Source organism: Nelumbo nucifera, chromosome 4 (assembly GCF_055504915.1).
Source record: "Nelumbo nucifera cultivar China Antique chromosome 4, China Antique-T2T, whole genome shotgun sequence".
NCBI lineage: Eukaryota > Viridiplantae > Streptophyta > Magnoliopsida > Proteales > Nelumbonaceae > Nelumbo > Nelumbo nucifera.
In genome coordinates, this window is record NC_142652.1 from 95,466,877 (window position 1) to 95,483,498 (window position 16,622).

The window sequence follows — 16,622 nt, forward strand, 5'->3', positions numbered from 1 at the left end:
GGGTGCCCAAGTGGAGTGCTAAAAAAAAACTTCAGGATTAGAAGTGGCTAAAATCCAAGGATGTTGTTGGTAGATATAAATAAAATTTTGAGGGGTAATAACATGTAGAAAACTTTTTGTACAGAGGGGAAGAGTGTCATACACATACTCTTTTTTCAGTTAATTCATTATACTTCACCTTCTCTCAAAGTTGGGCTTTTGGTTAAGTGTACACAAGGCATTCAAGGGTGACATCTCAAGGGCTTTTGGTTAAGATGTGCACTTAACCAAGAACCAAATATTCATTACCCTTTTTGCAGTTTGATTTAATATTTCTAGGTAATGAATTAAATGCGGACTGCTACACATATTGGTTAAGGAATATTTGGCTAAGTGTAGCAAGATCTTGTGACAATAAAGGAATATTTTGGTTTGTTTCTTGGACTGTGATAAAGGTTGTTTAGAGAAAATATGATAAGATTTTGCCATCCAGTTCTACGGGTATTAGTATGGGATTTGTGAGATCAAAGTTGGGCTTTTGGAATTTTTTATGGATTATCACCATCGTAATGTATTTTTTCCTAATGAATTTTATCTTATTCTTCAACAAAAAAAAAACAAATCTTATTGGCCCCTTGGCAAATAAGGTGCCAAATGTGCCAACTTAGTAACCGTCACCTAATTACTATCTTTGATTTGAGGACATTCAACTTACAAACTAATGTTTCTCATTAACTGAATTTGGCTCTTTATAAGATGAATTTGGATAGCATGCTGAGAAGGCAAACACCCTCCTAGAGTCTACAACAAAACAATATGTGATTATTAATGCTTGTTATGAGTGATTATCACTAAACTATCATCTTAATTTTGGAGAGACATTTTCATAACCAAAGTAAATTGACCTTCCATACAAGAAATTTTACAAACACACACTTGCTTGATCTTTTTTTCCATGTATAAACTAATGTACACTCGTTCTCCAATGCACATTCAACAGGAATGAATCAACATCAAACACAACTTAACAATTTTTTTATATAAAAACGACAGCCTATTTACTATGATAGAAATGTAAAAAGAACAAAAAATCAAATTTATTTGAAATGACTTTTTGATTGACTATAACAAATTAAAATATCATACAAAGAAATTGTCAAATACCTGTTAGTGGCACAAGTGTTCAAAATGATAATTTCCTTCGGTTAGGGAAGGCCTCAATGTATTGGCCAAAACTTTAGTCTGATGGATAAGGCAAACAAAATGATGGAGCAGTGACAAATGTTGCACAAGAAACAAAAACTGTTAAGATGGGCCTTCACTTGGTATAAATTGAGACAAGAATAGAAGTGAAAAAAACACAATGCTACCTAAAAATTTACAAGTAGAGGGAGAACGAGACAGAGGGAGAGCGGGAGAGCGATAGATGGGGAGGGAGACTGGGAGAGAGAGAGACAATGGGGGCAAGATAGAGGGAGAACGGGAGAGAGTTATAGAGTGAGAGCGAGGAGGGAGAACAGAAGAGAGGGAGAACGAGACAGAGGGAGAGCAGGAGAGCGATAGATGGGGAGGGAGACTAGGAGAGAGAGAGAGAGAGAGAGAGAGAGAGAGAATGGGGGCAAGACAGAGGGAGAACGAGAGAGAGTTATAGAGGGAGAACAGAAGAGAGGGAGAGCAGGAAAGGGATAGAGGGGGAGGGAGACCGGGAGAGAGAGAGAGAGAGAGAATGGCGGCGAGACAGATGGAGAACGGGAGAGACTGATAAAGGGAGAGGGTGAGGGTGCAACAAAGGGAGAGTAAGATTGAGGGGGGCAAGAATGGGAGAAAGTGGGGGCGACAGTGGGAGAGCGAGAACGAGACAGAGGGAGAGCAGGAGAGTGATAGAGGGGGAGGGAGACCGAGAGAGAGAGACAGAATGGCAGCGAGACAGAGGGAGAATGGGAGAGACTGATAAAGGGAGAGGGTGAGGGCGCCACAAAGGGAGAGCAAGACTGAGGGGGGCAAGAACGGGAGAAAGTGGGGGCGACAGAGGGAGAGGGAGAACGAGACAGAGGGAGAGGGAGAGCAGGAGAGCGATAGAGGGGGAGGGAAACCGGGAGAGAGAGAGAGAGAATGGCGGCGAGACAGAGGGAGAACGGGAGAGACTGATAAAGGGAGAGCGAGGAGGGAGAACATGAGAGAGGGAGAGCAATCGAAGTTCAGTCGTCTGCAGTCGAAGAGAAGAGAGTTGCGAGTGTGAGAGAATGAAAGAGAGAGAGCAGGGAGGGCGGGGGAGAACAATGGTCGTGGGCCTTAAGAGGGTCATTTTAGTCTTTGCAATTTAAGGGTAAATTTCAAAATAAAATTTTAAATAAATGTTATTGTGACATGTAATCCGAGTTGGATTGACACGCCACATGAAAAGCTTAGGTAGAAGTGTGATGCTTACATGGCGTGGGAATCGGTCTTATAATTTCAAAAGTTGAATTAGAGAGTAATTGTAAATTTTGTATGGGCTGGCCTGGTGTTCAGATTTCTGCAATGGGCCTGCTCGTACTTTTCCCTTTTTTTTTGGGAGAAGTACCAATCAGCCCAGATCAGAATTTACTAGGCCCAAAGTACAGGGGGAATGCATCTTGACCGTGAATTGATGCCAAATTCACGGGCAGGATGTGGTTTATAGGGGGGCAAAGGGCTAGTTGTAGGGGGGCTGGAATTCAGAATTCTGCATCATGTGTTTCCATACTTTTCCCTTTTTTTTTGATAGGTCGGAATCAGAACCGACCATTTACAGCCGAGTCAAGGTCTCTGGTCCTAAAGTTCAATTCACACTCTTTCATTAGAGTTCACATCTGGGCCCCACAAAGGTCGCTCATTTGTGAGGAGCAGATCCCGTCACCATTTAGAGGGGTACTTCGAGCGGCCTGCGAGACGTTTCAAGCTGAGCTGCTCTTCCCTGGGATAACTTGGGTGGTCAGCCTGACTCGGTTTATGGTTCAAAGTCTGTGTGGACCTATATCGTATCACGTCGTGTTGTAGGCTGGGTTGGTTCATGGGCTAAGCTTTGGATCAGGTTGGGTTGTTGACCAAGTAAAAGATATATATTTAAAAAATGAAAAGAACTTAAAATTTTAATTTTATATGAATTTTGATATATACAATTATTTATATATATATAATAATTAAATAAATTAATATAATAAAATAAAAAACAATTATTTATTTTATTAATATATTATATATTATTATATATTTATAATTTATATAATATATTATATATGGTCGTGCTAGACCAATTCAAGGTCAAGTCGGGCCATGCTGGGCCACGAGAGGAATGACCCGATTGTATTGGAAACATCCCCACCCTTGTATTGGGAACATCTTCCCTACTGTTACCGGATGATGTTAATACAAGGTGGGGATGTGCTGTGGGGCATTGTGGGGCACATATGTGAATTATGTTCTTTTTTCTCTCTAGTCTCTCCGGCTCTCAACTGATTTTTCTTTCTGGCTTTTTCTTTGTCACTCAACGTCAATTCTTATAGTTGGGGGGAAGAAGCGGAGACAGTTATAGCAGACCTTAGAACTTTCTATTCCGGCAATGGTGGATCAAATGAGGAGGTTCTTTAGAGAGGAAGCGTTCACCTACGCTTAGGGTATGTTTGGTTCGCATGAATAGAGACCCATAATCGGTCTGATTCTAGTTGTTTGGTTGAGTGTAATCGGAATCAGATTCCCACTCTGGGCGGAATGGCATTCCCCATTTGAGGGAATGGCCATTCCCAACCCACCCCCTTAGAATCGGATTCGCATTCCTGCCGATTAAACAAAGAAAAATGAAAATGACAAAAAAAAACCCTCAAACCCCCGATTCCAAGTTTCCAACCCTCTTTTTCATCTCTAGTCACTCCCTCCTTCAAACCCTTCAATAGTTCAATGGCTTAATTCTAAATCCAACCTAAACTACTCCGACTAGGTAAGTGATCATCAATCTCCCTCCCTCCCTCTCTCTCCTACTCTTCTTATGGGAAATGAAAAAGGTGGGCATTGCTTCTATTTCCATGTCTCTGAGTCAATCTTGGAATTGAGCTTTCATGGCGACGATGCTAGGAGGGTACGAAGGAGGAGCATATGGAAATTTCTGAAAGAAGTTTCGGAGAATCACATCGAACGCCTTAAGATAGGCCGACGAGGTTATTCTTTTCGATCCAGCTTTCGGAGAATCACAGCTTCCTGTCGACGCTTGTCGATCCAGCTTCGAGGATTATAACGAAAAGTGCGGAGTTATTCTTTTCGTCTATGTTCCGCAAGGGTCTTCCTGCTCGCGCCGCCCATTTTTGGTTCGATTTATCCTGCATTTATTTGATATGTTTTTTATTAATGGTATCTCTTTGGTGAAAGGATTTTTGACACAAGTACTCCTATTATTAGGGTAGATAAGACAAGAAGTAACCACATCTAGCCTCATATAAAAAAAAATCTAATAAACCCCTCTTTTCTGATTAGATTAATGTGGGAGATGCTACATCTCAATTGGGAAGATAAGTAGCCAAAACGAGCAAACGAGCAAAGGATTTTATGGATTTTTTATTCTTTATATGTTTTTTATTATGGGTAAAATTGGGAATCATGGTTGATTCCAATTCCAGCCTCTTCATGAACCAAACAACATCAATCGAATCTGATTCTGATTCCTGTTTGAACCAAACAGATAGAACCAAGCAGATAGGGGGAATAGAGGATTTTGATTCTGATTCCAAGAGATTCCCATTCCGATTCTGATTCTGACTCCAATTCCAATTCTGGTCATGAACCAAACGAACCCTTATACCCTTTCTCTATCGCGCTATCCAGCGGTCAGATCTTCAACAATGTCAGTTATCTTCTTTTCTGCCCTACCATTGAATATGCCGTGCCTTGGCATCCAATATTGTCAATTGTAATTCGTATCTGCAATTTCTGATCCATTTATTAGTTCCAATTGAAGTACATTTGGATTTTGGGCTTTTATTTGTTTTCCCTTAGTGTTGGTTGTGCAATCTGCAATTGTATTTACTTTGTTTCTTGCTTAATAGTAATGGTAATCTACTTACCATTCTCTTATTGAAGGCTTGTTTGCTCCTTTGTTCCCTGATTTTTTTTTCTATGCAGATCTTACTATCTTAGACAATTGGCTAATTTTTCTCTAATTACGAATGGATATGAACAAGGGATGCCTTGTTAGTTAATTGGGTTCAGTTTTCCTACATTTGAGGAGGGATGAGCAAGCAATGCGCTTAGTTTTCATTTTAGGCAAACGACTAAACCTGTTATTCAGTTATTTCAAAACTTTCTAAGGAATTATTTTAACGGCTGTTTGGCATCATTGCTGTTTCCTGGAGCAACGGTGTAACATTAGCACCACGTAAGAAAAAACGGTGCTCCAGGAAACAACCATCTGTTTGGAACCATTTTTTCATAGAAAACGGTGCTTGAAGCCACACCTTGAAAATCGGGAAGGCATAGCTTGGAGCAATGTCAAATTTGGCGTTTCTTGGAGCTGCAGCTTGTTGTTGCCAACATGATAGTGATGTGGTAGTAATGTAACACTGGATGATGAATAGGAATGCAGAAAACGTTTCCTGAAGTATTGGTACCAAACAGAAAAAATTGTTGTTGCTCCAGGAAATGTCCTACCTAACAGCAACAATTTAAAAAAAAAAAGATACAATTTTCTGAGAAAACAATACTTCCAACCCACACATCAACAGTATCATTTTCTCAACTGCAACATCGATGCCAAACATAATTTCAGCACTAACCACGCATTCCTGTTGCGTCTTTCATGTGTTTGGTTATGAATCAAAACCAGTGATTTGAAAAGGTCGGTGCTAGTCAAAGTTGGCAAGAATTTGTCAGAGATCCATCCCTTCTTTTTGTGAACCATAACTTTCTTCGGCATTGTTTTGGCATAAAGTAGGTGCAAGACAGTGAGTAAAGAAGTAAAACCCCCCATTGATAGGCGTGACAAAACCTAAAGCAACTAATAGCCTCATGGCATAACAGCGTAACATGGGATCAAAACTTGGCCATATAAAGTCCTAAGTTCACGATATTGCCTTGTGAGGCTGAAGTGGCCCAACCTTGCGAGTCACTTAGTGAGGTCATGATAACTTTGATCCTGCAAGTTGCCTTATCAGACAGATATATTATCTCACCTCATGAAGCTGCCTTGCAATGCCACAATATTCCAACCTGGCGAGTTTCTTCACGAGATCATAACAATCCTGCCTCGCAAGGCAAGTTAAATGCTAATGAGTTGAAATCTAAGTGCGATGAGGGCCATGTTGAACGTGTTAGACATGTGATGAGTACCCATATATTGTACTGACACGCATCACTTCTTAAGGAGACCCGAGATTGTGCTCCAACAACCTTGTGGTCCCGAGAGACACAAGGGAGAAATCGATGGGATCTGCCTCCAAGCATTATTCCAATTAAGGAATATTTTGAAATTCTTGTTCCATGCACATAGCCCTTTTCCCTTATTTCTATAAATAGAGAAGCCACTCTATATGAATGGGATTTGATTTCCATTCCACTCAAAGCTAAGTTTTGGATTCTAGTAACACCTTCCTTTCCTCCTTCTAAGGTTTTTAGTCCATCCCTATCCTTGTTGGCTTATGTAATCTTTCATGGAGAGAGAGACGAGAGAGAAGAGAAGAGAGAAGAGAAGGGAGAGAGAGATACGATTGAGAGTATCAAATCTGTTGTTGGTGGCATCTCGCTTGTTATGTATATTAACTTAATATAAAAGAATGAGAGATTACAAGTATGCCCCTGGTGGCACTCCCTAGTAACAAGCTAATAAGAAAGAAAGAAAGAAACATGCTGACAACATCCCAGGCTGATAGCATACTAACAACAACTATAAAATAACAAATAAATAATCCTTACAGTGCTCTTCCTTGAATTGGGCTGAATATGTCTATCATGCCCAACTTGTTACATAACTCATTGTGTCGTAAGCATGAAAGTCCTTTTGTGAGAACATCAGCAAGTTATTCCTTGGAGTTGACATAAGGGATGCAAATTTCTCTTTTTTTTTTTTTCCAATTATTCCCTTATGAAGTATTTGTCCACTTCAATGTGCTCGGTCCTCTCATGTAGGACAGGATTGTTAACAATGTTTATGGCTGCCTTGTTGTCACAGTAAAAAGGCATAGGGTTATGAACAACAACTCCAAGTTCTCCTAGAAGGTATTTTAGCCAAAAAACTTTAGGCACCCCATGTGCCATAGATTTATATTTTGCTTCAGCACTTGACCTTGATACCACACTTTGTTTCTTGCTTTTCTAAGTCACTAGGTTTCCTCCCACAAATGTGCAATACCCACTTGTGGATTTTCTGTCATCCACAACACCTACCCAATCAGCATCTGTAAAGACTTCCACCTTTAGACTTTCGCCTTGTATTAAGCATCTTGGAAACCTCAAATCTGCTAAATCTGCCAATGATTAAATTTTAGCATGTACAAATGATTGATGTAGTCAACATGTTGACCAAGTCTAGCATTGATGGCCACGAGACGTCTCTACATTTCTTTAATTTTCTTGATAGGATCTATTATTGTTAACCAAAGATAGATGAAAAAAAAAAACTATTGTAATTTAGAACAAGATACCTTATTCCGTAATTGTCTCCCTTTTGCCTCCTTCTTGTCTTTGGAGAGCCTATATCCCTATTATTTTTTGATTAATTGTATAATGGCACACAAGTGCTCTTCAATTGAGTGAAAAGGCTAACCAAATTCTCAACATTCAGATATGCTACATCTGTTGTCCCAATTGGTGCAATGTTTGTGATGACCCTATAGTTGGGAAACACTGCATACTTGTATATATCTGTTGCATTTGCACAAATGTTGAAAGCTATCAGTAAGTTACTAATGAAAACTTCAAGCACTACTTTTCTTTATATGGAGCTCTAAGGAATACTTTTTATTGATTGTGAAACAATTTCCCCTGCTTCATAGCTGGTTCTTGTTATATGGAGTACAGGAATGGGAATTCTCAAACCTCAGATCCTTAACCAAGTGTTACTTTTATGGGCATGGATTTTGTAGTGCCCATCGCGGTATTCATTCTTGGAGTTGCAGCAGGACTTGAAGTAATGAGCTGCAGAATGCTTTTTATTATGTCAGTGATCAGTTTTGGTGTTCTTGTTGCTTATGGAGAAATAAATATTAGTTGGATTGGAGTGGTTTACCAAATGGGTGGTGTTGTTGGGGAAGCTTTGAGTCTTATTTTCATGGAGATTCTGGTGAAAAGGAAAATTCTCAAACTAAACCCCATCTGTAATGTACCATGTCAGTCCCTGTAGGCATGTATTGTTTTTTGCTTTCATGCTAGACTCTTAGAAGCATTCTGTTATATTAAATAGAACTCAAACATTGTAACCTATCCATTTAAACAAACTCCTATCTTCTTTTGCAGTGCTTTGTGCCTCTTCATTCCATGGATATCTTTAGAGAAGCCAAAGATGGATGCAGCTGGGACCTAGTCCTTCATCCATTCATATTAATTCTCAATTCCCTCTGCACTTTTGCACTCAACTTGTCTGTTTTTCTTGTGATCTCACATACAAGTCTTTGTCTATGTCCCAGTCTGTGGTTGTTTGTTTTACTTTCTATTATAATAAGCTGAACCTTGCTAAGGACTCATATGAGGAGCCATTTATAATGAAATTGCACCTTCATTCTGAATTAATTTAGCATCCAGTTGCATTAAGTTATCTCCCACCTCCCAACCACCACCAAAAACAATCATCTTCTTTCTAATTGGAAAAAAAATATGAATATATTCCTTCAACTTGATGGCTGTTTAAAAGAAAATTAATACAAGGGAACCCGGAATACTTGTAGTGCATTTTTTAATAAAAAAAAATTCTTTCTACAGCCATTGCATATAATAACCACAAGTTGAAAAAGGAAGCTTCTCGAGCCAGCTCTATTGACTCTCAAGATGTTGAAGCTATACCAACAACACCACCCTTAACTTCTCAGAAGACAGAAGCTTAGGGCAAGTTGTCTATTTTTCTTGTATTAATTTTCTCAAGAACCATTTCACTAGTAGGGCAATATTGACACTCTCCACCCTTCTCACTGTTGGGTAGAAATCAAGTTTATCCACAAATTATCTCTCCCAAATAATCAAACTTGTAGATATTTAGCTAGTACAATCCCAAGCAAGATATCGACCAAAAACAATCATAAGCCAAGCAAAGAGAGACACACGATATTTAACGTGGAAAACCCCTCCAATGTGAAGGGTAAAAACCACGGGGCCAAGGAGACCCAACCAAAATCACCACTAATAACTTGAGGTAACAATTACAGCAACTCAAATACCACAATATGCTCACAAACTTAAAGCAAATACAGATTCTCAAACATATACGCAAGAATACCAAAAGCTGTGAAAAGAATAGTCAGAAAAACTCACAAACATGGTTACTGTTCATGTCACAAAATGGAGACATACAGTGCTCCAAATCAGATCTCCACCGTTCAGATCGTAGGTCCGTGAGTTCCAAACAAGCCCACCAAATTTCAGCCAAATCGGACCACAAATGACCCTTAATCAGTGTGTTTGATGAACACTGCCACGAGTTGTTTTCTTTTCCCAACCAGCTGCGAGTTGCTTCTATTCGACATCAAATAACTGACAATTCAGAACACCGATCAAAGATCCAACGGTTCAGGATGAGTAACAATGAGTCTTCCACCTTCTGTCCAAGTTTCAGCTCGACCGGACGGTGGATCGGAATGTTCCGGCCATTTGATGAATGCTGCACATTGAAAATCTACAACACAGTTTTTCCGATTTCTTTCTTTTTGTTCTCTCTATTTTCAACACACTACACAAATCAGATATAACCCTAGTTTTGAAGACAAAAACAATGGGCTGAAGTAATATGAGCTGTAACATGGGTCAATGTCTCATAATGGGTTGGACCCAATACTCACCCCAAAGCCACAATAAGGTTTTTGGTTTGCAAAACTTTCCAATACCTTGGTTTGGTAATTCATAATAGGGGAGCAATGGAGGAGGATGTCACCCAAAGAGTTAACTAGAGCAGGAAGATGTTTCTAAAGTATACCACTTAGATTAAAAGGAAAATTATATAATATAGTTGTATGGCCAAATATTGTACGGAGCAAAGAGTGTTGGGCAATAAAGAAACATGTCCAAAATAATGAATATGGTAGAAATGTATATGCTGAGATGGAAATGTGAGAAAACTAGAAAGGATTGGATCAGAAATTATTTTATGTCATTCTATGAAACCTAGGAATACCTCCAATAGGTGATAAAATGAGAAAACGTAAACTAAGTTGATTTGGCCATGTGCATGGAAGATCATCAACAATACCTATAAAAAGAAGACATGGGTCTTATTCTTCTCTAGTAAATAAAGACATCTTCATGATCTTCTCCTAGAATTTGTAGAGGAAAAAGGCCATTTTCTAAAAATATAAAGAATTATATTTATTTGAAAGGACAAATTTATTAAAGTACAAAATTGAGATCTTTCCTCTTTCCTCTTTCCTCCTCAACTCGTCTCTCTCGCTCCCTCTTCTTTCTTCTTCCCCTCACCACCGCCACTATTACCGGCGAAGGGGCTGAAAACCATAGCAACAAAGGTGAGATGAGTTCCGGAGATGATAGCGTTCAATCACTCCCTGAGATTCAAGGAGGGAATCTAGCGCCAGGGCTGAAAACCGCAACAACAAAATGCCACATTTACAGACAACGAAGACGTGGCCCCTTCGTTAAGTGGCTCGACGACGAGCTTTCTTACTTGGTGGATGAAAGGGCAGTCCTTTTCACTTTATTTGGCTGGAGCACAAGGCTGATGCATTACGAGAGTCTGTGTTCGGATACTGTGATCTCAAGAAGTTCGAAGCATCCTTCTACAACGACAGTCACCAACCCTGCAATACAGGATGCAAGCTCTGCTAAAAAAATTAGAACACGGAGTGTCCTTTTCACACCACCGTGCTTGACGCACAACTGCATTGGATGGTTCGGTGTTTTGATGATCCCTACCTTATTGACCGCAACTTCTGTATTTATTATTGCATTTATTGCAACTTCTTTTTTTATTATTGCCATCAATATAATATAGATATTGATGGTATTCGTGAACCTGTTTCTGGGTCTCTACTTTATGGAAACAATATTATCTCTGGTGCCATTATTCCTACTTCGAAACTTGGTTGTTTTTGGTCGTAAATGCCAGTCCACGATATTAATTTATTCTACCCCTTTCACATAGGATTTAATGAGAGAGGATGGGGTTAATACCTTAAATACAAGACTTAATAAGAATGAATGGAATGAATAATTTAATAAAAGTATTTTAAATTAATATTTTTAACTTTATAATAAAGAGAGATCAAATTCAACAATAGGGGTATTTTAGTTAAAAAAAATTCTAGAATCTAAACCTCATTCCCGTTTTTAATAGTAGTATAGATATAGATAAAAAAGAAAAAGGAAGGCTAAGAATCCTCTCACCTCAATGTTCACATTCCAAGGATCTCTTTATCTCATATCTTACACATGCAGTTATTTATTTTTAAATTAAATTTAAAAAATATATGAAGTCACAATAAAAACCCTCTTAGGTCTTACTTTCTTTAATGAAATCCATCATTACTTTCTTTAATGAAATTAATCATTCTTAAAATTCTATTTCCAAGTTAATATTTATAACATATCCCCTTCCCTATTAATTAAATCCCTTATTACCTCTTAAATTTCTCTAAACCTCTTTTGACTCCCCTCAATTAAGCAGAGGTATTAATTAGATAGGTTGTGTTAGGTTAAAACCCAACCTAAAACCGATCCTAAACATAACATGAACATCGGCCTGAACGGCTGAACCCAAACGGATGTGAAAAAGAAAAACTGCAAACCCAAATTTGCCAAGTAAAAAACTAACCAAATTCCATCTACGAAAACATCTCAAAAAACTATTTACTCGCTGGTGAATATATAGAAGTAGAACATACATTACATGGATGTGTGGGCCATGTGGTGCATGAAAAGTGCATTAAAATGATGCTAAGAGCCTAAGATTAGCATTTAACCGAAGACCTCTCTCTCTCTCTCTGGAAACCTGTAGTGTCCGGTGTCCCCATGAGGAATTACCACATTTCTGACGGTGAATGACATGGACTGTAAATATTTAGGAATAGACCACATCGAAACTAAAGTTGATGGGATTGCTGATCCAAGGGGACAAAAGAGTACCTGCTCTGTGCCCTGAAACAACTTAATCGGCAAATCTTAAGAGCGTGCAACGTATATGGATTTGCTATATTCCCTCCTCAATGCTCCTGTATTTTCAAGGAGAAAACGACCTATGATGGGGTACTGTGCATTGGTGTAAGACCCAATATGTCTAAGAAAAGATAAAAGGTAATAAAATAAAGAGAGAGAGAGAGAGAGGTAACATTATTGGATTCAAAAGAAGAACAGACTAAAGACAAGAAGATTACAGCTCAGAGACCCTAAATACGTAATAAGACTGCGATACACTGTTGCAGCTGTAGATCTCACCTTTCCATGGTACCATGATGGTTTCAATCTCTTATCATCATCTGGCTGTTCTTGGGACCAAGAGCTGTTGCTAGAACTTGTTGAACTCAAACATGCAGGGGTGTCTAGATACAATGAAATGTTCTTGTCATAGAGTCGTTGCTTTGTACATAGCCCACTGTTTCCTCTAACATCCAATCTCTTCCCAAGCCTGTTAACGAAATCTTCTGGGAGCAATAGCTCCCCACTGAGCATATTTTGGCTCAAGTTTAGCTGATTAAGATTGGGAAGTGTCCCTAAATCTTGTGGGACAGTGCCATTGAGCCTGTTGTTATCTAGAGACAATGCAATGAGATGTTTTAGTGAAGAAAAAGTGGATGGTATTGGACCCATGAACCCACAACCTGAAAGGCTCAACACTGTGAGCTTGCTAAGAGCCCCTACAAACAAAGGTATCTCTGTCTCTATGGGGTTGCCTTCCACCAGGAAGTATTGTATCTCCTCCAAACCTGACAGTGTCTCTGGGATTGGACCTGTTAAATAGTTGTGGTTCAAATCCAGCAAAACCAGTCTCTTTAAATTGCCTAAATCTGGAGGTATCCTGCCAGCAAGCTTGTTAGAGCCCAAGTCAATCTTTTGGAGAGATTGAAGCTGACCCAAAGAACAAGGCATCTTCCCTTGCAGACTATTCCAGCTCAAGTCTAGGATGGTCAATTCCTGCAAGCCTCCAATCTCTTCAGGGATCTCACCACTGAGATTATTGTAACTGAGGTCAAGCTGCTCCAAGTTACCCAACCGACCAAGCTCCTTTGGTATCCCTCCTTGTAGGCTGTTCTGGGACAAGCTCAGAACTCTTAAGCTTGCAACGTCTGCTAAAGTGGGAGGAATCTCCCCTGAGAGACCTGGGTTAAACTTGAAAACCAACTGCTCCAAGGAAGAGAATAAGCCAAACAGGGATGGAGAAAGAGTGATTGTTGCAGTAAGAAAACAGTTGAATATGGACAGGGTGTTGAGATAAGGCAGCTTCAGAAGGGATTTGGATAGTTTGGGTGAGGTTTTGCAGGGTGGGGTGACAACATCTGGTCCTACATGTATCTTAGTTACATGAAGAAGGGGTAAGTCCTGGCCAATCTCACACTGGATACCTGGCCATGGGGTGTCAGTACATGGGTTTGGATGCAGTTGGGCCCAGTTGGGATCCTCTAGAAGGTCACCCATAACCTCAAATAGCCCCAAGAGCTCGCCCCTGTCCATCCCAGTATCAGCATCGTCTGTGATGTTGTTTGCAGTTGCAGCACTCATCTCGGCTGAAAACATGAGGAAACAAAGAATGAGGAGAGGTGGAGAAGCCATGAAAGGAGGTGAAGAAAGAAAGGTTTACAAGGAAATATCCCTATAACCGCTATTTAGACTCTGAGACAGGAGAGCTAGGGGCGAGTCTTCCTCCTCTTACGGGCATGACAGTCGGGGCGACACTATTCTCTAGCTCGTCATTTTTTTTTTCATTTATGTCCTTAAATTTCATGGCGAAAGGAATATATTTGCACAAATGCACAACATCTCTCTCTCTCTCTCAACATTTCGTTGTCTATAACATTGGTTCACATGGAAAAAGACTAGGTTAGAGAGAGAGAGAGAGAGTTGTGCAGAAACAAAGGACATGGGTCAGAATGGTTTGAAATAATAAGGGACGGGACGTCGGGACTCTTATCGACAAGCAACCTACCTGGCTCAGAATATTTTCAGGGAGGATACTTGGCCAATCAGTGACATGCCAAATCATCATGCAGTTTATTCTTTTACTCTAAGCAAACAAGAGAGAGCACGGGCTCCCTACCCAGCGGGGAATTGCAACAGGGCGGGGCATCTTTTAAATCCCCGAATTTTCTCTACCTCGAAAAAAATTACCTAAAATTATATTAAATTTTAGGGATGTTTTAAATATAAGAATATAAAAATTTAAGGATATTTTAAAAATGTGATTATGGGATTCTAGTTTTTTTTTTTTGGAATTTATAAAAAATTTAAGAGTATCTTAAAAATTAATATTAAAACTAGAAATATTTTAATAATTTATCTTTAGGTTTGAGGAATTATATGCAAACCTAATATCTAATCTGGACAAAAGTATTTTTTCCATCACTGCCTCGTCCCGAGGGAAAACCCATCATATTAGGGACTTGAAGGGGTGGGACCTCAGTTTTATAAGGAAAGTTGCCATCCTTAGTGTTGTGGGGCATGTGTGGGACATACTGTGTCGGGAGCCACTCCAAACCCACAATGCCCCATAGAACATCCCCGTCGTGTATTAGGAACATCTCCCAATGATGACATCATCAGGACTGGTACTATTATCAGGAAATGTTTACAATACACAGCGGGGATGTACTGTGAGGCATTGTGGGGCAGATGTGTGAACTCTTAGGGTTATAACATTGTAGGTCCCAAAGTCTCATTTTCCATTAGGAGGAATTTGGATATGCTCACAACAAAAATTTTACTAACATGATGTGTCTACACCTCACCGTTTTTTGTTGGGATTTTGGCTTTGATAACCCTTAAACTTTGCTAAAAAAACACTTTAGATCCTTAAAGAATTAAAAGGGTATTTTTGCTGGCGGCGAAAAACCACTTTTAAGTTTTAAGGCAAAAACAAATGACATTAGAAATGTTGTCGACAGCTCCGTTAGAGAATAAATAAAATACTAGTGATTGTTGATTTGGCATGCCAAGTCAGTGAAGCTAATTAACAAGTTGGTCCCACTCAAAACCCCTTCCCGTTAAACAACGGTGAAAGAAAATGGATGGGTCTTCCTTATCAGTTTCAAGTATCAGTCTAGAAGTTTCAATTATGAAGGGCCACTTGTGTTTGTCATTGTAGGATGAAAGCTCCTAGATCGATAGCTTGGACCATGGAAATGAGGTTCAATGGATGTCCACAAAATACAAGGTCATTTGTGTATAAAATTATTTATTTTATTATTATCATTTTTGTAAATTTGTGTTCAAAGGGGTTTTGATTGTAGGAAAATGGCTATGGTTTCTTTAAGTGGCATGACACTTTGAAGTTTCAAAGAAGGGCAATTGAGGTGATTTTGAAACTTATTAGGAAGGAGAGGTCATTTACTAAAGAGATTGAAGAATTGAAGACTAAATGCACATGGTGTGCTTTGGGACTAGTGTCACTTGGTCCCCAAACTCTAAAATATGATAATTCAATGTCCGAACTTTTAAAACATGACAATTTAGTATCTATTGTTAATTAGTTGTTAACCTGTCATTAAGTGACATTTGAAAAAGATACACAAATGTCCTTTGAGTGTCATCTAATTTTCTTTATCAACCATCCAAATATTGTCAAAAAACTAACATTCACAAATCCTTGCCTTTTCTATTCAAGAAAGTTAGGGTCACCAAAGTGCCCACTGAAAACGTGACCCCAACTTTCTTGAATGGAAGATGCAATGATTTGGGACTGTTAATTTTTTTGTGAATGTTTAGATGGTTGATAAAGAAAATTAGATGGTACTTGAAGGACATTTGCATCTTTTTCAAATGTCATTTAACAATAGGTATTGGATTGCCACATCTTAAAAGTTTTGGTTTCGAATTCTCGTATTTTAAAGTTCGAGGGGACCAAAATGGTATTAAGCCCAAAGTATAGGGTACTAATTAGGAATTTTTCCTTTTATTATTAACAAATTCAAAGAATTGAGGAAAATTGGAAAAAAGTCCAAACTAACAAGTTGCCTCTAGAACCAAACATCAAATGTAGTCTGCTTTGGGTTTTCTATATTTCCTTAATTGGTTATGTTGTTGATGTAGTACATGAGAAGGCCAATAAGTTCTATGCAAATTGGGAGTACTCCAAGATGCATAAGAAATTTAGATGACATCACTAATCCAACCAAGTAATCAATTACCAAGTTAACGTCAATGTAGAACTTCTATTTTGGTTCAAGTTTACTAAGTTAGCGCAAGTACAAAATTTCCATCTTAGTTAAAATTTACTAAGATAGCGCCAACACAGAATTTCCATCTTAGTTTGAATTTACCAAGATAACACCTGCACGGAA

The 16,622-nt window shown here is 38.9% G+C and overlaps 1 protein-coding gene and 1 pseudogene across 1 annotated transcript; one reads left to right on the forward strand and one right to left on the reverse strand.

Moving 5' to 3' along the window:
- Positions 1-5,472: 5,472 nt before the first annotated feature.
- On the forward strand, positions 5,473-9,017 carry LOC104610861 (putative sugar phosphate/phosphate translocator At3g14410; annotated as a pseudogene).
- Positions 9,018-11,467: 2,450 nt separating this feature from the next.
- LOC104610783 (uncharacterized) lies at positions 11,468-14,168 on the reverse strand. The gene is made up of 2 exons (XM_010277562.3): positions 12,568-14,168; positions 11,468-12,344 (listed from the first exon to the last, which is right to left on the reverse strand). The coding sequence occupies exons 1-2, from the start codon at positions 13,897-13,899 to the stop codon at positions 12,336-12,338; spliced, it is 1,341 nt and encodes a 446-aa protein (XP_010275864.1). The 5' UTR covers positions 13,900-14,168; the 3' UTR covers positions 11,468-12,335.
- Between the last annotated feature and the right edge of the window lie 2,454 nt (positions 14,169-16,622).